This window comes from Rattus norvegicus, chromosome 5, assembly GCF_021556685.1.
Source record: "Rattus norvegicus strain SHRSP/BbbUtx chromosome 5, alternate assembly SHRSP_T2T, whole genome shotgun sequence".
Taxonomy (NCBI): Eukaryota; Metazoa; Chordata; class Mammalia; order Rodentia; family Muridae; genus Rattus; species Rattus norvegicus.
This window is the reverse complement of record NC_141538.1, coordinates 79,230,163-79,252,609: the sequence shown is the minus strand read 5'-3', so window position 1 is coordinate 79,252,609 and position 22,447 is coordinate 79,230,163. Positions and strand designations below refer to the sequence as shown.

At 45.0% G+C, this 22,447-nt stretch overlaps 1 protein-coding gene across 1 annotated transcript in view; it reads right to left on the bottom strand.

Moving 5' to 3' along the window:
- Nucleotides 1-18,758, bottom strand: part of Ugcg (UDP-glucose ceramide glucosyltransferase) — a 32,629-nt gene extending 13,871 nt beyond the window's left edge. Inside the window, 2 exon segments of the mRNA NM_031795.2 lie at nt 1,715-1,856; nt 18,647-18,758. Of these exon segments, the coding sequence (NP_113983.1) occupies nt 1,715-1,856; nt 18,647-18,744 (240 nt within the window). The 5' untranslated portion in view covers nt 18,745-18,758.
- Nucleotides 18,759-22,447: the final 3,689 nt, after the last annotated feature.

The following is a 22,447-nucleotide window of genomic DNA, read 5'->3' as shown; positions in this document are numbered from 1 at the left end:
TCTAAAAGACTAGTCGTATACATGTTAAAAATACAGTACATACTGAAAATATATTCCTTTACGATATTTTTCGAAAGACTGATTTCCTAAGTCTCCAGGAGATGGAAGAACTCTAGTGAAGCCCTGTAACTGGGCAAGCTGGACTGCAAGCTCGGGAGGGAGAAGGCAGCCCAGCAAATGCAATCACTTTCGCCTGCGCTTTTCAGACTGCGGAAATGTCCAAAGGCGAAAGGCAAGATGGGGGACTACAAATAAACCTCTCCAAATTAAGAATACTTAGTCCTTGGATATTTAAGAACTTAACACTTGAAACTGCAGTACACGGAATGCTACCCTTTGTATTTGAGTAAATTTAGATGCATTAATAACAATTTAAAGTTGTGTGAGAACGTCTCCTCACTGCTTCAGACCTGGAGACATTAGGAAGGCAAACTTCATAGTATAGAGGACAAAATGCCATTCGGAACAGATGGCCAGGGGGGTTCTGGGAGCTGAAGCCAGGAACTCATACATACCAAGCATACACTCTTACTACCAGGCTATGCCCTAAGTCATGAAATGACTTAATTAGCTTTAATATATGAAATAATAATACTGCCTATCAAGCAAAAATACCTCCACCACCACCACTCCCCGCTTCATGGAACCAATACTGGCCTCAAATTCCCTATGTACCAGGGACTGTGGGTTCAGACCTGTCTCTATGCAGCCTGGTGATGGATGGATCCCAGAGTTTCATGCATGCCAGGCATGTGCCCTCCTGGGGTACATTCAACCCTTCAAGTACAAGTATTTTAAGCTACTATTTATAAAGAACTACTTTACACACCAGGTTTTATAGAAATACCGTATTTGAATTACAATAGAATATACATCTTGTAACAAAATGGACTTAGACTTCTAGTCCCTAGTTGCTGGCCCAGGGCGAGTGACAAGTTCATTTGTTAATTCGCTTGTGTAACTTCTGAGAGAAAGGAGGATTTTAAAGAAAATGCCAGGGGTTGGGGATTTAGCTCAGTGGCAGAGCGCTTACCTAGGAAGCGCAAGGCCCTGGGTTCGGTCCCCAGCTCCGAAAAAAAAGAACCAAAAAAAAAAAAAAAAAAAAAAAAAAGAAAATGCCTTTGAATTCAAAGCTTTAAAGGGCAATTTTGAATATTTGTTTTCTCTACTCAAGAACTAGATGGTTTTGTGCGACATTTACCAACTGTGTTAATGTTTTTAAAATAAAATACTGTCTGAATAAAAGTTCCTTTAGATACAGGAACCAGACAGATTTCTCTGGCTCTCTAGTTCAGAAACTAAACTACACCATGAAAGACTAGACCCTGTCTCTGGCATATCTTTCGTACTAAAGATCAACATGATTTTCTCCACCACCAATGAAAACACACAGGGATGTGATATAAAAAGACCCACAGAACTAGGTCTCCGAGAGGAATCAAAATGTGAGACTACTCTGCACATCAGAGACGTGTGGGACTCTAAGGGCGGGGCTGCACACCAGAGATGCAAGGCCAGGGTGTTTTCACGATCAACGTAAGTATTCCTTCATTCCCCTTGCACTCACTTACAGAACATGGCTGGAAGAAGCTCCAGCTTTGATGTACATAAAGCATCAGGGCCTCTGCCTCATCTGCAGTGTTGAAATTCCCAAGATGAATAAGCAAAACCGTGGGGTAGCCCGTCTCTCTCACCGGCACAGCGAGGCACTTACTTTGGGATAATCCAGTTCAAAGAATGTCTCCAAGTTGTTGATTAGGTTAGGGTCCACCCCCTTCAGTGGTTTCAGAAGAGAGACTCCAGGGAGCTTGCTGTACGGCTGTTTGTCTGTTGCCTTCTTGTTGAGGTGTAACCGGCTAAAACACGAAAACAACACGAGTCATTTCTAGAGGATGTGCTGGTGCGGAGTCAAAAGGAAGCCCACGAGAGCACGGATAGATCCCTAAACAGAGTTGGGTTAAAATCTTAATAAAGGCTTATGCACGAGTCAGGAGAGAGAGGGCGGGCAGAACAAAGCAAGTCACACCCAAAGCATCAGGCTGGGCACCTGAGAGAAGGTGCTTTCGGTCTTTGGATTTTTGTTTTTAAGGTCGGGTCTCATGTAGCCAAGGAGAAGCTTGAACTTCCTGCTGCCTACCACCTTTTAAGTATTAGGATTATAGGCACATCCATGCACAGTTTGTGGGCTCAAATCCACGGCTTCCTATGTGGAAGCTGGGCAAACCCTCTGCCAACTGTGCTACAACACCCCAGGACTAAGATGAGGATTTCCAAAGCGGACATCTTTCTGACAAGGAGACCTGAAGACAACGACAAGACAAACCAAACGGGCTTCCAGGTTAGGCAAGCCGGAAGGAAGCAGAATGGCTGTCCTGGTGCTAGTCAGCACATAGATGCTCCCTGAACATTTATGCTTCACTGCTGTGCTCGCAGAGCTTAGGAACCACAGGGTCACAGCGCAGGCAGGCACTCATAGACTCAAACTGAAGAAATGGAGAGCGGGTCCAGGGGTTGGCTCAGTGGGTGACATGTTCACTGTGCAAGCATGAGGACTTGAATTCAGATCACCTCATGTAAAAAGCTGGGTGTGGGGTGTGTAATCCCAGTGCTGGGATGTGGATACAGTAGCACCAGCAAGCCAGTCTAGTCAACCAGTGAGCTCCAGGCTGGGTGAGGAGAGCCAGTCTCAGTAAAATTGAAACTGATGGGAGAAGATGCCCGGAGTCAACCTCTGGCCTGTGCAGATACAGAGTTATTCTCCCCCCTACCCCCCAATAACACACACGACCCCCTCCAAAAAACCAACGACAGTATTTGCCCACACATGACTGCCCTCCTTCTCAAGCTGCTAAGAAGTAACCACACAGCTATAAAAGTAGGTAAAGCCTTGATATGCGCCATATGTGCAAGAAGGGTATGGAAGTGTGACAAGCACTTTGAGAACGGGGCAGACAGACGACTAATGGCAATAGGCTTGGGCTGGCAGGGTAGAAGAGGGTCGAAGGGAAAAACAAAACCTCAGATTAAAAAAAAAAGAAAGTGTCTTAATGACAGCTCCTCATGAGGGACACCCAGCCAGACGGAGGGCAGAGAATGTGCTGGAGTTTCTTCCTCCCTACTTCTACAACAACAGAGCAGTTCCTGTCTCATCAGCCAGTCTCCGGGCAGCCGGCAGTAACCAGAGGTGGGAGAACTCCTGGATCTTTGAGGAGGAGTCCTGGGGTCCAGGTGTCTCCATGCTTTGACATGCCTGGAATCAGAGGCATCTTACTGCTCTAGCCAGACAGCAGTCCTGCCATGAGTGTGAAAACCACTGAGATCTTCCTCTAGAAGAGCAAAAGCCCATTAGGGTCAGCACATCTGCAGTTCGAAGAACTGTACCACAAACACGGCAAATGTGTCACGTACACATTTGGAAGCACACCAGTAAGGGAACCACGTGCAGACCAGTCAGCTTAGGCTCACTCTGAGGAAAGCAGAGTGCACCTCAGCAAACACCTATTGTTTCACTTATGGCCACAGAAACACCATTGTAGAAGACACTATGTTACTGACAATAGAAAAAATGGAAACCAATGAGTTTAAAGAGTAGAGCTAACTTCTGATCTACAATAGCAAGAGCTAGGAGATGACGACCACCACCCACACGTGGGCTGACCAGCTAGGTGCTTTATTTACTGCTTTGCAAAGAGGAGAAAGAAATAGAAGCAAGTCTTTCAGAAAACTTAAAATGTAACGAGTTGACATTATCATGATACCCAAGCATGGGACCAGCAACTTATTTTTCAGTGTAGTTCATCTGCAATTTCCCATTTCTAACAAAATAGCAGACTAGATGGATGTCTGCAGAAACTCGTCTGATAAAGGGCATCTGAATTGTGGGAGTAAGAGAAAGTCCAGGTAGCCGTTTAGCTGAACTCGTAACATGGTTGAAATCACGAGAAGTAAGTAATGAGGGTCCTATCACTCCCGCCCACCCCATCCAGTCCGCACCTTACCAGGGTCACATATTCTTCCTTATTCCTCCAGAGTACAACACCCAGTGCTCTGTAGCACAGCCTGACCTTGAACTCCTGATCCTCCTGCCTCAACCTTTGACCAGTAGAGAGTATAGGCCCAAGCCATCAATCTGGTCCTTCAAAAGATTTAGAAAAATGGAGTTTTGCCAGGTTGTAGTGGCTCACACCTTTAATCCCGGCCACCATGATCTACAGAGCAAGTTCTAGGACAACCAAAGCTACACACACACACACACACACACACACACACAGAGAGAGAGAGAGAGAGAGAGAGAGAGAGAGAGAGAGAGAGACAGAGAGACAGAGAGACAGAGAGACAGAGAGACAGAGACAGAGAGACAGAGAGACAGACGGAGATAGACAGACAGAGAGGAGAGAGTTTTAAACTGACACAGGAATACACACACAGAGAAAACACTTTGTGTAAATAATAAGGAAAAACTCCCCAGTGATTGCAGTCTGAAGCCCAAGCTTGCCTCGGAGCTCCAACTTGATACTATATCCTGTCAATCTGGAAATAAGCCTGCTGTAAGAAGGAAATCTGTTTTGACACCCTTGTGTCTGGAATTCTTGAAAGGCAAAGCAGAACACTCTAGGCCCTGAGAGGAAGTTGGAGACACTACTTATCTTAGATTCACTGATGAGGAATGAGAAGACAAAAGTTTTCCTAGAAAACCTCTTTGTGGTCTTGGGCCTAGGGAAGGAATAAGACACTGTCAAGACATGGACTAGGACTACATGAAAAGAACCAAGCGCAAAGCAGGCTCCTATGTCAGCAGGTATCAGCCTGTGGGGTGTGAAACAACCCTCTCACAGTGGTCACCTCAGACCATCAGAAAACACAGATGTTTATCCATCATTATGGTTCATAACAGTAGCAAAATTACAGCTATGAAGTAGCAACGAAACGATTTTATGTGTGTGGGTGGGGGAGGGGGTCACCAAATATGAGGGGCTGTATTAAAGGTCACAGCGTTAGGAAGGTTGAGAACTGCTGACCTATGCTATTACCAGCTCAAACATCAGACAGAAGACTGCACATAGCAGTGGAAGACAGAACTAGATACTGGATTTGAGGAAACTACCCCAAAATGCATCAGAGAGAATAACTCCCTGCCCAGAACCCACCCAGAGATCACGAAGAGAGTATGGTCAAGATAAAAGGACGAGAAGGTCTAAGGCTAGCCGCTCATCACCGGTCCGTTTTCACTCGCTTCCGTTATTCTCTCTCATGCCCCTTTCTGCCACTAGAGTTCCCCTTTTGCTTTCATACCTTATTACTGTGAGGTCTCAGAAAACCGGAGTGTCCAGAAATGAGCGCAGGCTGGACTACAGAAGGACTTCTGGCGGTTAGATAAAAGCCAGCATTCCTCAGGGACTTGTGAAATGGGCTCCCCATCCCCAAACTTGTGAAATGGGCTCCCCATCCCCAAAAGGGGTCATTTCCTTTGCCTCTGGAGACGGGCCTGCACCAGTGGTTACATTTCAAAGCCCACACTGGCCTCCAGTCCCCTCAGTCTCTGCTCACACTTGTTACACATCTCCAAGGCTGGTCCTTCTCAGCCCAGGCTTCCCATCTTCCAGATTCCCATTTGGTCTCTACATAACAACACAGACCCACCTGCCTCAGACCGACCACTAGCTCCACGATTCTCTGTGCTCAGTGCTCTCTTGCTTCTGGCTATGCACAGTCTGCCTTCTTTCTGTCTGCTCTGGATATCCTCTTATTCATAATAAAAACCTTCCCCCTAACAATGGAGCGATCATCTGGGCAGTCTCTTCACTGCACCCCACATACATTATTTTTACTATTACTATTACTATTATCTTGATTCTGCTTATGCAAGGGGGGAAAAGGCATTTGTTTGAGTCTTGTGAATTTCTCTTAACATGATGATCTCCAGTTGCACCCACTTTCCTGCAAATGTCCCAATTTTTTTATTCTCTAAGGCTGAATAAAATATATACCATATTTTCTTTATCCATTTACCTGCTGATGGCTAGTCAGGCTCTGTAGCTTGCCTCTTGCAAATATACCTCAAAAAACACGAGTTTGTAGGTATCTACTACATGTTGACCTGGATGTCTGCTGGTATCTCCCCAGAAGTGAGACGAATCATATGGTAGTTACTTTAGTTTGAAGAATCCTCAAACTGATAAAAATCCTGTGATTCATTCCTATTGGTCCATCCAGTGCTAAGAAAGTGTCTCAAATCTCTCACGTGAATGTGTTGATTTATAGGCAAATTCAGCCCCCTAATAATGCACTGTATCTGGAAGGCTGTAATTAAGTCAGCAGCAGCAGCAGCAGCAGCAGCAGCAGCAGTGACCTTCTGAACTAAAACATAAAACAGCCTTGCAACTTTTAGATTTGGGCACAAGCTAGAAGTCGAAAGCCCTACTTTCGTTTCCACCTTTTTATTAAGATATCTTGCTTTAAGAATATTGATACACCTCCTTTTTCCTGAGATTTTTTTATATTGATAATGCAGTATTGTTCTCTTCCAGGTTTATGGATAAAAAGAATTGATAGGGGACATATCTGAAATTCCTCACAAAATTAAAACCAAACCACATTGCAGAGCCTTAATAATTTCCTCTGCTACCGTTTCTCTCTGCCTAACCAGTCCTTGGTATTTCTTTCTATGCCAAGGGATCAATATGGAGTACACGCACCCTAGAAGCAATCAATCCCACTTCGGAGAACACTGTTTTGACTTTACAAAGCTCTTTGGTGTGGGGTACTTAAAATATGTTCATTTAATCAAAACCATGCGGACTTATCACTATGCCTAGCATTCTTTTATTGATCAACAGACTCCGAGTACCAGTGTGTGCTGGGTTACCATTTGTACTTAAATACAGACACAGACACGATGAGCAGACACGCTATCTGCTGTCGAAGACTTGTAACTTAAAGGGGGGATTGTACAAATCCCATATAACTCAGACATGTCAACAAAACGACGTCTAAAGCCAGGACGTAGTACCTTTCCCTATCACGTTTACACATACAGAAAGAACTCCTTAGGCTGTGGCCAGTGCGTCAGAAACCAAACCCACAGTTAGATTTTTCAAAACAGTGTGAACAGACCACTTGCTCGGCGTCTCAGTGGTCGGCAGGCAGCATGGACTTGGGTCCTGGAGCTGGTGGCTTGCTTGTTGCTAGGATTCTACATGGAACTGTTTCCTTCCAGGCTGCGTGCTCGAAATCCAGCTCTGCTAAACCACTGTTGCATATGGCCTGTAGCCTTGACCTTTCTCTCACATTGTTCTTTTTTTATTGGTAGCTAATGTAAGGTGACACATAAGTCTACAACTCGCAGAGTTTGCTAACACAGGCAAAACTCCCTGCAGCCTGTACCCAGGTCAGTAAACAACAGCATTACCAGACCCCCTCTGCACGTCCAATCCCCTTTTATATGGGGTTCTCATGTTCTTATGTTAGAGTGAGACTTGCCCACGTTAATGGTTTATTGATCATCTATAGCTCATTCATCCTCATTATAGAATTCCTTCTGAATTCCTTCTATTCCTTATTGTGCACACATTGTCTGTCCACCTGATGTTGATACCTGGTTGCTTTTCGTGTGAGGCTATTACAAAGAGCATGCAGTCCCATCTTTCTTTTGACTTAACAAAGCATCAGAAACCCAAGTCTTCCCTCTGGACTTCCAACTTTTAGACAAAATAAAGAAATGCAAATTGGATTTGCCCTCCCACCGAAGAGCATTTTGACGAAAATCTCAGAAAGGACGGTTACAGATACTAGGTTCAGGACACCAGTGTTCATGAGACACAGGAGCCAAGAAGGAGAACGCCGCCACCCCCCCCACTACTTCTTTGAGATCACTTCCTGGCCACATGACAGCCCCGAGGCCCAGGCGCAGTATAGCAGACTCCTCTAAATGCAGGGACAGAGCAGAGTTCAGGAAAATACCCAGAACTCAGGGGAGTGAACTCAAAATGTCTCCATCTTGTAAAAAACGGCCAGGCATGAGAAGCCCCGAGAAAACACAATGGGCGGCTAAATCGGGACGCTGAAAGCAGCCTGTGGATGTCCCTGGGACTAGAGCCTGTCCTCCTGGACACTCAAGTTCCTCTTTTCATGGTCTCTGTGCTTCTGAGACACCAGGCTTCCCTTTCTTAGCTCAGGCTTCCCACATGTGCTCCTCACCACAGCGGGGCCAAGAGCTTAGAACAGGTGCTTCTCACCTTGTTCAAATTAGTGCTAGAACAGAGTGCCAGCAAAGTGCACTTGAACCACCATGGAGGGGCTCGAAGGGCCCGGCTTTTGCTAGGTGTGGCCCCCTCCACTGCCCCCACCATTCCCAACTTCTGAAACACAAATTGCACGTTAGCATATCCCATAGCTGGCCTATGCCTCGTTCCTACTGTGAACTTTGCCTCCATTTCACAGGCAAGGTTGAAGAGACAGGCGAGAAATAACCAGGGAAGACCCAAATCAAATGACTGGGATTATGTTTGCTTTAAGTGATAAGAGCAAAGTACAGGGCAGTGGGACGGAAGGCAGGGTGACATACTCTAATTGTCCAGAAGGAGAAAACGCAAAGAAAGGCCGCAAGGTTTTAAACGCCAGCAGAAGGGCGCACGGGATTGGAAGAGCGGGAGAAAATGCAGACGGGAGAATCCACAGGGCTCGCCTGACCGTGGAGAGAGAGATCATGTGGATCTGATGACTCAGGGTGGGGCTCCAGGATCTCGTGGTGACTGTCCTAAGATGAGCCCAAGCACACACGAACAAGGTCAGGAAATGAAACGTTCACTATATTAAGGATGCACGTGGTGAACCCTGAGCATTGTGAGCAAGGAGGCATCAGATGCAGCCCAGAAATAGGCAGGATTTTAAAAGCAGATTAAAAAACTAAGTACCTAAAGACAGTGAGATGGCTGGGCAGGAGGAAGGCAATTATTGCCACGCCTGACAGCCCTGGGTTCAAAACCAGGGACTCACACCACACGGAAGAAAGAGAACGGACTCTTGAATGCTGCCCTCTGATCCCAACATGATTACCACGGCATTCCCAAATACATATGGCATTAAGTGAACACTACACGATTAAAAAAAAAAAAACCGAAAAACCTTTAACAAAAGGAAAGAAAAGTAAATAAGTGGGAGGTGCCGAATGGCGATAGCCAAACTGTTGAGCCTCCCTAAAACTACAGAATTGAGAGGAAGGGCCCAAAAGAGGATGGAGGGGACTTTCCTGGGGGGTGATTTTGGAATAATATCTGCATATACAGAGTAAAGCAAAAGAGCTAGTCGGAGGGTAAAGGGAAAAAGCCTGACAGGATCCATAACACAAGCCAAGAATTCAAACCATCTGCCAAGGATGTGGTAGGATGGTGAAGACGCAGAAGGTGCAACAGACAGCACTAAATGCGGACACCAACAGCTGCCAGACAGGGACCCGAGACCATGAATGTGAAGTAGTACGCGTCCACATGGCCAGCCACCACCCTCGGCAGGATCCTGAAATCTGAGAAGCTAAAGCCACGGGATGGATCCAGGACAACTGGGCAGACTGATATATGACGCCAGGAGGTGAGCCAAGGCAAAGGGTGAGGGCAAACTGTGGCCTCGGAGGTAAGTGGAAAGGGAAGGAAGCCAACAGAGAGACAGGTGACAGGTGTGGGTCACACCTGTGGATAAACAGCCACCGGGGACCGTTCATCAAAATCGCCCCGGGAGCTAAAAACTTCTGGTGCTGAACCTCCAGGGGCGAGACCCAGGCAACTGAGGTTTCTTAAGTCCCCAAACCCCTCCCTGCATCTCTAACTTGCAAAGCAGAGGACCCTAGGCCTCAGAGACTAGATCACTGTAAGGAGAAAAGGCAGGTGGTGGGAGCTTTCACAAGAGCAGCAGTTACAAGACAGACTAGGCTGAGGGACAGTGCATGTTCGGTGAAAAGGGGAGGAGCATGTTATCAGAAACATCCCCTAGCTGTCACGTGGCCCACTTCAGTTCACTTCCGGGTTATTTTTAGGTTGCCTCTGGCAGTGTACCGCTGAGCCGCAGAAGCCTGAGCCGGTGGCAGGTTGCCAGGGTTTCTAACTCAGAGCACTAGCAGTGTGCCCTTGGGCAAGTTGTTTCTTTATGTGGGCGTAAGTGTCTACCTTGCAGGGTAGTTCCAAAAATACAGGCTGAAAATAAAACATTCGATGATAGCTAGAACCAAATACAACTCAAACAAACAAACAAACAAACAAATGGGGAAAAAAAGAACTTGAAAAGGAGGAGTGTTGACATTCAACGACGTTTTCTGCCACTCGAAACTTCTCTGAATTACCAAGGTTCAGAGAACACTGGACGAGAGAAAAACAGAAATTAAATAGAACCTTCAAACCTGTCTCAGCTGTGTCCCCAAAACACAAGAAGCTCCATCATTATCCCCGGTAGGTGAAGAAGCTAAGAGACACAGGCGGGATAATTTCTGTTCTGTAGCAGATACAATATTCAAAGTAATTCTTCATTAGTATGCAATTCCAAGCTAACCTCACTTTGTAAAGGATATGGGAAGAGACAATATCTAGTCTAGCCCAGCCCCCAGGAGCAGAGTCTATCCACCAGCTTTCTACTCCACTTGAGGTGGGAGCCTTAAGACGCTCTCCATGTCTAGTTTAATACCTGGAAGACTAGCTCTTGCTTGGGGGCAGCATGAATTTTAATTGGGATTTTAATAATATTTTTGATTTTCAGAGACAGGGTTTCTCTGTATAGCCCTGGCTGTCCTGGAACTCATTCTGTAGAACAAGCTGGTCTTGAACTCATAGTTCTGCCTGCCTCTACCTACAGAGTGCTGGGATTAAAGGCGTGCACCACCACTGCCTGGCTTCTTAACAATATTCTTTATTCTAGAAAAGTGTCTCCCCTCTTAACAAATATATCCATTCAATATTCATAAATCAGCTTTTATTACAACATCAAGAACACAGTGAGCACACAGTGAATGACCCTATTATATGGTTAGGCAGTGGTTTCAGTGTCACTCTTTATTGAGCAAACTTAAGCAGGCAACTTGGGGAAGCTATTCAATGTAGTAAATTTTCTATTAAAAAAAAAAAAGGGTAAACTTTTCAAGAGAAATTATTTCCAAACTAAAGCTTCCAACTAGGAGCTAGTGTCACCCTCAAACAATGACAAAGGCTGGTGAGGTAGGCCACTGTCAGTCAAGTCAAGGCCAGGAAGAGAGCTGTGTATAAACTCTGTGGGCAAGGCTGGCCCTGCTGCCTGAGGGACAGTGAAGCTGGAATAGAGTCCAAACATTATGAGCAATAAGCCATGGGCCAAAGGGAATGAACGAGCGGCCTTTGGAGTCCCACCTTCCGAACTGAACTAGAGTGTGTCTCTTCAGAGATGCAGGTAAAGGAGTGGCAGGAAGAGACACGCAGGACTTCTGCAGGAAGCTCCCTGTGCATTGACTCCACTCCCAACTCTCAGCAACTGAGGGGGAGAGCGTCATCATGTCGGCCTCCCTGTAACGTCCTGGTCTCCGGGAAGTGGGGCTGAGGCTTTCATGGCTTTAACCGGTCCTCTACCCCTTCCCATCTGTCAGGCTTGCTCAGCAACATCTCTGACTTGATGTTTCTCACACTTGCAATTTTGTTTTCTCTCCTAGGCAGGGTAGAAGCCTAGGAGAGAGGGAGCAGCCTTTGGGAGATGGCAGGCTGAGCAACAGAGGCAGGGGAGCAGCAGGGCTCATCCTCTCCGGCGCTGGCTGCTGCCTTTTGCCTCGGCAGTAATCTTAAAACAGGGTGAGGCTCCAGGACTTTGCTTAAGGCTTCCCAGAGTATACAGAGTGCAAGGGCAAAGGTCACCTTGCTTCATAGCTCCATACCATGCTCTTGTTTTGGTTTGTTTTTGTTTTACAAGTTGTGCCGTGTGATTCCAATAAAGCGACTGCTCCAGTGCCAGTGCCAGGAATTTCTTTCTCTCCATGTTCCACATCAAACTGGGGTGACTGTGGGATCAGCTTGCCCATGACAGTTGTCCCGGAAGATCAGCGGTCTCTGTCGCTCTCTGAAGGGCTGCTGCTGTGTTTCTGATCAGTGTGGGTCGGGTTGTGACTCATGTTATTGCCACGGAGCTCTCAGCATGTCACCATGGGCATCTGAATGTGCTTTAGCAGCGGCAGTGGCAGCAGCAGCAGCAGCGCGAGCCTACCTTAGTGCAACTCTAACTTTGCTGACACAAGGTTCCCGTGAGAAAGAGAGATAACCAGGAGTTAGCTAACCATACAGGAAAGCACAAATTGTCTCCACTGGAGAATGGACTCGAATATCACAGAATATAAAAGAGTCGTGTCACTATGGCAAGCCAGCAGGAGATCTCAATAACAGACTCACAAACAAAACTAACCCACCTCGCTAACCCTCTGGTGAGGCTACAATGAACTCTGGTCCACGGAAAGCAGAGAGTGAGGTTTTGATGATAGCAACCAACAAAGGGTGCCCACAGAAGCACCTACCAGATAACGCTAAAACCACACAACATCTGTGAGCACACCATGAAGGCAGAAGCCACCGGAAGTAATGAACCATTCCCTATTTGTACACAATTCCCATTCAAAGCAGACCCCAGCCTTTAAACTGTTCAGTATCTGGAAAACATTGTGGATGGAGAGAGAAAAGGGGACCCCTCTGTGACATTTATATTTGTGAGTCAACCCTGGCTAGCCCTGGGCTCTGCTGCATTCACCAGAGGACAGAACTGAATGTAAAATTATTTTTAAGCAAGACAACTGGTTCCTTAGGAAATGTTTTGAGGAAAATTTTTGACAAACTGATGTAAACAGATTGATATGAACCAGTTCCTATTTCACCTGCAACTGGTTTAGACAGAGTGAGGACAAGATTTCACTTGGTCCAATTTTATTAAAAGTCTATGTCCAATAAATACAGGCCAAATTTTGACCATTTGCCTTAAACCACAATTACCTCCAGAGATAGAAATAATGGCTATATATCATATATGTGTGTATAAAATAATATATAAATATATATATATAACTTTATATAACTATTATATGAAACCCATGTGTGTTTATGTGTGTACAGCTATTAGAGAAACTGAAAAGATTATACATTCATTAAACAAGTAGTAATTTAATGTTTAGTGGATCCTGAAGACACAGTGGTAAACGAGTTAATATCTGTATCCTCAAAAACTTACAATGTATACAGAAAAGAGAAAAACCACTTTGTTTAAATGAGTAATTCCCCCAAGCCCTAGGATAACATGAGAAGTGACAATCTAAAGTGCTCACAAAACTCAAGTCTAAATTGACTTGAATTAGTATGAAGAAAAAAAAATGTTTTAAAGAGACAAGAGGAAAGGGAGGGGAAAGGGAAGGAAGGAGAGAGAATCCTGGAGACAGATCAGTGCTCCGTCTGAGGAATGCAGTGACAAGTGCTGCTGAAGAGAAGGGGCAGGGTCCTGACTCCACTCCCAGGGAACTGTGTCAAGAGGCTGAGTTTTAACCTGAAAGCATTGGGAGTCACATAAGATCTGAAGCACATGACCCAGGATTTCCAAATGATGACTAGATTACAATGTAAAAAATGAAGCAGAAAGGGAGATACGAACATGAATGGAGTCAACTGTGTGGGAAACAGAGGACAACCATTAAGAGAACCACCCTTGAACAGTAAAGCTGGGTTATAATTTATTTGAGCTCTAGGATCATCACTTTGCTCCAAGCACTAGGGAGCAGAGGCAGGCAGATCTCTTGAGTTCAAGGTTAGCCTGTACTACAGGGTTTTCCAGGACAGCTGGGGACATGGACGGACGGACGGACGGACACACACACACACACACCAGAAAAGAAAAAGACTGTACCACACCAGTTCAATGGAACCCAATGCCTTCTTCTGGCCTTTATGAGCACCAGGGATACACATGGTACACAGACATACATGCAGGCAAAACACTCATTAAAGTAAGCACGCCCATACAAGTTAATAAATAACGCCTTTTAAAAAGCACTATTCCCATGCTGGCCTGTCACTGTCAATCAGTTAACCAAAAAGGAGTATCTAATGCTCATCAGTAGAGCATCCACACAGGGGGAAAGGCAACCATTAGACGGGAGAAGCAAGAATCGAGAAAACAAGCATGGATGGGGGATAGATCAACCATCCAAAAGGATGGCTTCCACATGGCTCCAGGGTAAGAAAACAACTGCTTTCAGACCTTTGTATGTCTTCATTTCCCTTCCCAACTAGGAAACCAAACTCACTCTGACAAAAAGAAAAACAAAATCACCATAAAGACCACTTAGCTCGCACTGACTGCTTGAGACTATAATCACCTGCTATTTTCAGAAAATCAAAAATCTGGGAAATAAGACCCTTCCCAAAAGTATCTGTTATCTAAAATAATACTGTGAAGTGATTGTGCCTCCGTTTGGTATTAAAGTTAAAGAGGGACAAACGTGGGTGGTAGTGAAACCCATCAGTAGAGACAGATTCAAAACATGGGAAACACCTGTTTCCATTTTATAGGCAACTACTCTTTATTGGGGGGAGGGGTGCTTATGGGAATTGTGAGACATGTGTGAAATCAGAACAAATAACTTCACTGAATAAGAGACAGTCAATTGTTATCAAATGTTAGCTCCACTGTTGAAATACAGGCCAAGACTTTTCTCTAAGAAGATACAATAGAACAGATTCAGCAGGGGCCATTGACACATTGTATCTAATATTTTCAAAAAAGCAACTTTCCAAAATGCCTTAGGTTTTTAGTGCAATATTGCTGTTACTCATGCTTCTTTTTTTTGGAGCCGAGGACCGAACCCAGGGCCTTGAACTTTCTAGGCAAACGCTCTACCACTGAGCTAAATCCCCAACCCCTACTCATGCTTCTTTAACAGTTGGGAGCTCACCCTCCTGCTGACCTGACACCCAGTACAAAGCTAAGTGTTTAGGAACCAGGCAACTGCTGGACAAGCAGCTGCAAGCACAGGTTCAGTGAGAGGCACCAACATCTGCTTACGTCTTTGTCTTACTTAAAAGGACAGCAGAGACACAGACAGAACATGTGTTCAGAAAATATATCCTTCTATTAAAGATGACTCTGCATAGCATGTTAGCCAAAATACTATTTCCATAGTTCTTCAACTTTGTTAAATGCTGAGACGCAACTGCAGTTTTACATAAACAGTTAGGAAAGGGCAAGGAAAAACAACAACGAAACAACCTTGTTCTCCACTTGAAAACAATTCCCATCAAACTGGGAAGTAACTTTTTTTTTTTTTAATGAAACCATACATGCAAAAAAAGTGACAGTGGGACCAGACTGGAGGAAGAAAGAAAGAAAGAAAGAAAGGAAGGAAAAGAAAGAAAGAAAGGATAGACAGATAAATAGCAAACAAACACTCAGAGAGAGAAAGACAAATTTGTCTGCCACTTATTTGCCTTTTAAGTTTCTCCTTTTTCTTTTTCTTTTTTTTTTTTTTTTTCGGAGCTGGGGACCGAACCCAGGGCTTTGCGCTTGCTGGGCCTTTTAAGTTTCTGTGAGACAAGGTTATAATATAGCTTAGACTAGCCTTCACTGCAATCCTCCTGCCTCAGCCTTGTTGAGCGCTAACATTACAGGTGTGCTCCAAGGAAGCTACTGTGGGTGTTTGATTTGCACATCTCTCTCCATAAATTTTTTTCTCTTGTTTGTTTGATTTTGGTTTTTTGAGACAGGATTTATCTATTATGTAATTCTGGCTGTCTTGGAACTCACTAAGACCAGGCTGGTCTTGAAACCTATTATGAAGACGACACTAGCCTTGAATTCGGAAATCCACCTGCCTGTGTGCTAGCACCCTCAACCCCAGAACATGTTCTTATTTGTATAAAAAGGGTAACATTGAGGCAGGAGATAAGGCTCAATACGTAAAGATGCTTGCCACCAGGCCTGATAACCTAAGTTCAATCCCCAGTCCCCTCGTGGTAGAAGGAAAAAACTGAACTCTTGAAGGTTGTTTGTGATGTAACTAACACACGCACACACTTTTTTAAAATTTAAAGGTAATGACCTGGAGTATTAAAAAAATAATAATAACAAAGCCTTTTTACAGCACTTCAACAAAGCTAATGTTTGTACTATGCTCAAAAATATAAAATTATAACTGGGCATGGTTGGCACACAATTTTAATTCTAGCACCCTGGCAGAGGCAGATGGTTCTCTGTGAGTTCAAGGTCAGCCTGGTTTATTTACATCATGAGTTACAGGATAAGCTGAGCGACCTAGTAAGACCCTATCTCAGAAAAAGATTATTAATTAGATCTCATTGTATAACAAAGAAAAATGTGAAGAAATATCAGTGTGGTATGTGAAATTCACAACAGTAGAAGAAAGCAGACTAGCATATAATTAACACATATAATCCTTGGGAATGCAGACGATAAAAGTTAATATACAATAGACTTGTCTACTTCAAGGCTTCAAGTTGAGAGACAATAGACAAGGAATGTGACAGCATGTGACAGATTAACATAGGAGTTACCTCCACAAAAACAGAGGAACTTGGCAATAGACTGAAGTAAAGGCAAAAGACTAGATCCACATAAGTTAGGACTAAATGAAATTAGCACATACATATCTGAAAAGCTACTCAGTGGAACCAATAACTAAGTGAATGAAAATCAAAACAAAAGAAACAATGAAGAATAAGGGACAGGGAGCAGGAAAATAACCATCATCCAAGATGGCCAGGACTATCACATTTTATAAGGTAACATTGTATCAAAGATTAAAAGATGTATCATTTCTGGTCCAATACTTTTTCTCCCTCTGAAGTGTGAACTAAGGAGATATGTGTATAACAATTTATTCATCACAAGAACTGGTAATATATCTTAGTGAGAAAGCACTACCCAACATGCAGAAGGCCGTGGTTTGGTTCCCAGGACAGGAAAAAGTTAAGAAATAATAAGTGCTGCTTAATATTAACTGGAATCAACTGAATTGCCTACCAATAACAATAAATGAACATTAAAAGCTCATAAAATGCCATCCATCTCCCTAAACCAATGGAGAGAGCTCACACATTTGTTGATATGAGAAAAAGAATGGCCAGGTAACTTTGCAGGTAGCCCCCAAAGAGCAGCAGCTTGGGGTGTTTGGTTCTTCATGCTTAACTCTAGCACAGTGCCCTGTACTGCCTCTCAGAAAACACTTGTTCAGTAGATGAGATTTTAAAGCAGACCATTGAACAGTCACGACATGGTACAGTCCCCTCTCTCCTCCTTTGCCTGCCCTCTTCAGATATAAAAACGTAATTGGGAAGGTAGGCAAAAAAAAAGGTTAACAAGGAAACATTTTGATATGCGTTATTTCTTTATTCCTCTCTGCACTGTCCAAATTCCTGATGAAATAACTATTTTTTTTTTTAAAGAGCCCACCGAGTTAAAATGAATACAGCTTAAATTTCTAAATTCCAAGCAGGGTACGTTTTCTTTCACTTTCAAAAAAAAAAAAAAAAAAAAAAAAACAAAACCTGTCTGCTCATCTTATACAAGTGTCTCAGTATCAGGAAATGGCACACCAAATGGAGAAAAGCACCTTTTCTATAGTGGAAAAAAAAAATCTAAAATTGCCTAACATTCTTCCCTGTTCTTCATTAATATACATGCTATTCTAGCCAATTCCTATTTAGTAGTTAGCACCCCAACCCCCCCCCCATTCAGGCTAATATGCCAAGTGAGTTCATCTCTACACATTTAAATAGGCTTCTTTTCAAAGACATTTCATTGATGGATCAAAACTTAGCCACCTCTCTCATGTCTCTCTCTGCCCCTTCACCCTGTTCTGTTTTAGTCGTAAGCTTTAGAGGGAATAACCTCTTATTTAGATTTCTATCATGTTTCTTCCTTCTAGAATGTAAGCTTCACGAGGGCAGGAGTTTTGTCCTACTCTACCTGGGTCCCCAGCCCAATACCAGGTGGTACCTAGTAGGCCTTGGGAGGTACCTGTCAAGTGAAAAGATGTATGTGGAAAACAGAGGAAGGATGCAACTCCGAACAAGCCAATAAATACTCGGGAAAAAAAAATAAAGAAATGATACTGAAATGCCACCCTGACAGGACTCGAAGCTACATAGCACAGGCTCGGCGACGGACGTTCTTCAAGGCCGGCAGGTGTTCCACACCTATCTAAACACACAGCTCTCCTAGGAAGGAGGTGATCCACTGGGAAGTCTCAGGGTGGTGGTGAGCAGCTCCCGGAAGAGTGTAAAGGACCATCTCCATAACAGAGACGTGGCCCGCGCGGAGGGAGGGGAAAACCTCACAATACACCATACATCTTCGCCCAGATGGGGGAAAAAAAAACCACACGAATCTCCTACACAATCAGACCAAGAAGACAACCCTCCACCAGAGAGAGAAGCAGGCTTCTCTCCGAGAGCTCTGCAGTCGCCTGCAACCCAGGAGTCGGGTGGCGACTCCAGCGCTATTCCTTCTCCAGGACCCCGCGCCGCACCGCCTCAAGGAGATCGATTGGGGGGGACCGTTTGGGGACCAGCTTTCTCTATCCTCGCAGAACGCTACCCTCCACCGCATACACGCCTGCCAGTCCAGCTCGTCCCCAGGCCCCGACCCTCTAACTCACGTGTAGATGATGGACATGAAATGCATCAGCCACAGCACCACGAAGAGCACGAAGCCGAACAAGGCCATTCCCTCCTGGGCCAGGTCCAGCAGCGCCATCCCCCGGCCCGCTGGCCCGGCCCGGCCCGCTCCGGCCGCCGCGGACAGCGCTGCCGCGGGAGGAGGACGCGGGGGCCGCCGGGTGCGGGGCGCGGGCCGCGAGTGGAAGGTGGGAGAGGAAGGGCCGGCGGGGCGGCGGGCGTGCGGACGGAAGGGGCGGGCAGGGCCTGCGCGCCCCCGGCCGCTCGGCGCGCGCTCGGTACCGCGCTCCCCTTAGCGTGCGCGTGCTGGTGTGCTTCGAGCGCAGGCTGACCGCGCTGCGCGCTCCAGGCGGCCGTTGCCGCGCGCTCGGGCTCCGGTGGTCCAGACCCTCCCGGCTGCTGCCGCCGCCGCCGCCGTCCCTCTCGCTCGCCGCGGCTCCGCGTTCTGGTCCGTGCCCGCTGCCGGCGCCCGAATCCCGGCACGATGCGGGTCCGCCCCGCCCCGCCCTCTGGAGCCGGTGCCCGCCCCCCCTTCCACCCGGGGCGGCGCCCTCGCGCCTCCTTGCCGGCCCGCGCGCCCACGGGCGGAGCTGCCCCCTCGTGCTCGCTGCCCCGCAGCTACCAACCGCTGCCGCCGCCGCCCGCGCCCGCGGGTTCAGTCTCGGTGCGCACCCCAACCCCCCGCACCGTCTCTAAGCAGCACGCGCCGCCTCTACATTTTATCTTGGCCAAATCCGGAGGAGCCCAGAGACTGTGTTATTTAAGGAATCCCCAAACTCAGAATTGGAAGAATGGCTTGGTGCTGAATTCGCGCAAGACTGGGCGTCCTCTAAGGCAGCTGAGTGTAACTTGGCTAAGATGTAGCCAAAAGGGTTATGGAAATGTAGCTAGTTCGAGCAATGCTGGGCTGTTAGTATTGCCATTACACCGCTGACCATCTCATTCATAAATCTTGTGGTATTTGCTGGAATAGATTTTAGACATACTAGTTGAAATTACGTTACTTCTTTTTAAAAGTGTTAGATGTTGCTATTACTAAAAGGTTTAATTACGCATGTGCACGATACTGAAAATGGGGAAATAAAAGCTAGGCACAGTGTGAGAAGGCTGTATGTGGCCCAGTTACTCCTGGGACTGAAGCAGGAGGATTACCTGAACTTGAGCACACAGGTTCCAGGCCAGGTTGGGCAAATTCAGTGAACCCCTGTGGTGGAAAAACAAAAGAGTATTCTAATTTTAAGTCAGTACTGGGCGAGGCTAGTAGTCAATGTTTGCATTTGTTTCTTCAGCCTGGATACATCTATAGTGTTTACAATTGTTCTGCGTTTAAGCTGTTTATTATTCAAGTTACTTTTTAAAAATAATTCCTGAGCGCTCTCGAGGGATTTCAGAATTGAATTCGGGTTTCGTTTTGCTATTGATTCTAGTTAATAATTGGCGGCTTCAATCTATGATTTACACGATAAACTACAATTACACGAATTTAAGGTTTGCAATGTCCTTTGTTCTACTGGTGTAAAAATCAGTGGGAAAGAACCATGCTTAGAATTAATTTCTAGTTGTTGAGAGTTATTGGTTAGTGAAGTTACAGCACTACAGTGGAATCCATAAATGGAAATAATAACAAAGGGCTTTAAATGCCAAAATGGTGATTAATCAGTTCCAAGGCCCACTTTTAAAGCATTCTCAATGCATTTTCAAGAATCCATTATTTCAAGAATCCAAAATGAAAATGCACCTCACACTCAATGACATCTTACAAATAAAAATAATAGGCCATGCTCCTATTAAAATGTGCTTGTCAGTCACATGCGAAACAATGTTGTGTGTTATCAGTACTCGCTTGGACTTGGTCAACAATATGACTTTCTCAATTTGGCATTTTGTAGCATTTTTCATTGTCATTTTCATTTGACATTTTCATGTCAAATCTTTCCTAGACCCTTACAGCAAAGGATTTCCACAGAAAAGACAAAGCGGGTGTAATTGGGTATAACCGAGTAAAGATCAAATGTTGCACTTCATCTTGGTTAAATTCAGTCTGCTCAAACCTGACTTTCCAACCACAGCTCTAGGGGCTGGTAAGATGGCTCAACTATGAAGAGCACTTGCTGATCTTTAAAAAGACCCAGGTAGAACGTGCATGCAGTACCCACGGAGGACAGAAGAGGGCGTGTGATTCCCCCGTCTGATTCCCCCATCTGATTCCCCCAGAATTAGAGTTACAGATGGACACAGGTCCTTTGGAAGAGCAGCCAATGCCCTTAACAATTGAGCCATCCCTCCCGCCCAACGAAAATATCAACATTAACGGAATTTCTCATACACCAATCTAAAAAGTCAACACACTTTGTGATTTCAACAGTGATACTCTGAGAATGGCAAAGTGCAAAACAAAGATCCCAGTGTTTGCCACTTGTTCTGTACGACCCTGTGATGGCCCATGTGACCCACGACGTACGCTTGTCAGGGGTGGGACAGTCCGCCAAGAGTGAATGTAAATATGAAGTGTGACTTTGGATGATAACAATGTGCAGCTTCGTTGGTTGTAACAAATGTATCACACCGGTGTGAGATTTTGACCTTAGAGAAGTCCTGGAGAGAGAGGGAGATAGTGGGGTGTGTGGGAATGCAGGATTTTCTGCTCAGTTTGGCTGTGAACTTAAAACTACTCTAAAAGATTTTTTAAAATAGTGAGTGTTCCACACACATATGCTATGTAGTATACTATATAAACATGTATATTGAATATATTCAAATAGTTAATTCATGTCTTCTAAATTATGTAAATATACATAACAGAAAATGCTCTGGGCTGGTGAAATGTCTCAGTGGTTAAGAGCACTGGCTGCTCTTCCAGGGGTCCTGAGTTCAATTCCCAGTAACCACATGGTGGCTCATAACCATCTGTAGTGAAATCGGATGCCCTCTTCTGGTGTGTCTGAAGACAGCGACAATATATATATACACACACATATATATAATGTGTATATATATTATGTATATGTATATGTATTCTTTTTAAAAAATGCTGAAGGAGTCTGAACTGAGATCAGTGAAACCCAATAACTCTACCTTGTAAACAGTAAAATATCTGTTCAGAGCATGAATGAACTCTATTCTACACTGACAATTTGTCAATTAGTAAGTTTGCTCAGATTTCTTCTTTGTTCTTAAGTTTTTAGAAAGTATTTTTAAAAAGAGAGAAAGACATTGATCATCTTCCTCCTCCCTCTTACAAAGTTAATTCAGAGAGTGAGTTAAGAAATACAGGCCCTAGAGGTACAGCTCAGTGACAGATCTCCTGCTCGGCAGTCTCAGGGCCTTTCGTCTAATCCCAGCATGGACACAAAGCACTGGTGTGTGATTTTGCCCAGTCAAACCGGGATGGCCCATCAGTAAACCCTTTCTGTGGGTAAACAGCACTTGTTACATTCCAGTACTGACGACATCTTCTATCTCTATCAGCATTGTTTCTAAGCATTTCAACACACATCTTAAAAATCACAGCTCAGAGCCGATTGGGGTGCACACTTGTCACCCTTGTATTTGAGAGTCAGAGGCAGGAAGATGGTGAGAAGACCAGTCCAACCTGGTCTTCAAAAGCCAACCCTAAATGATGGTAGCAGCAATTCAGTTTCTTAATGTTACTGTGTTAAGACATGTATATTGTGAATAAAGCTTCCAAACTTAAGTGTGAGGGGGGGAGAGAGGTGGGGAGTGTGTTTCCCAGATATGGAGTAAATTTGAATTTTCAAAAGCAGGCTTAATTCCTGATGCTA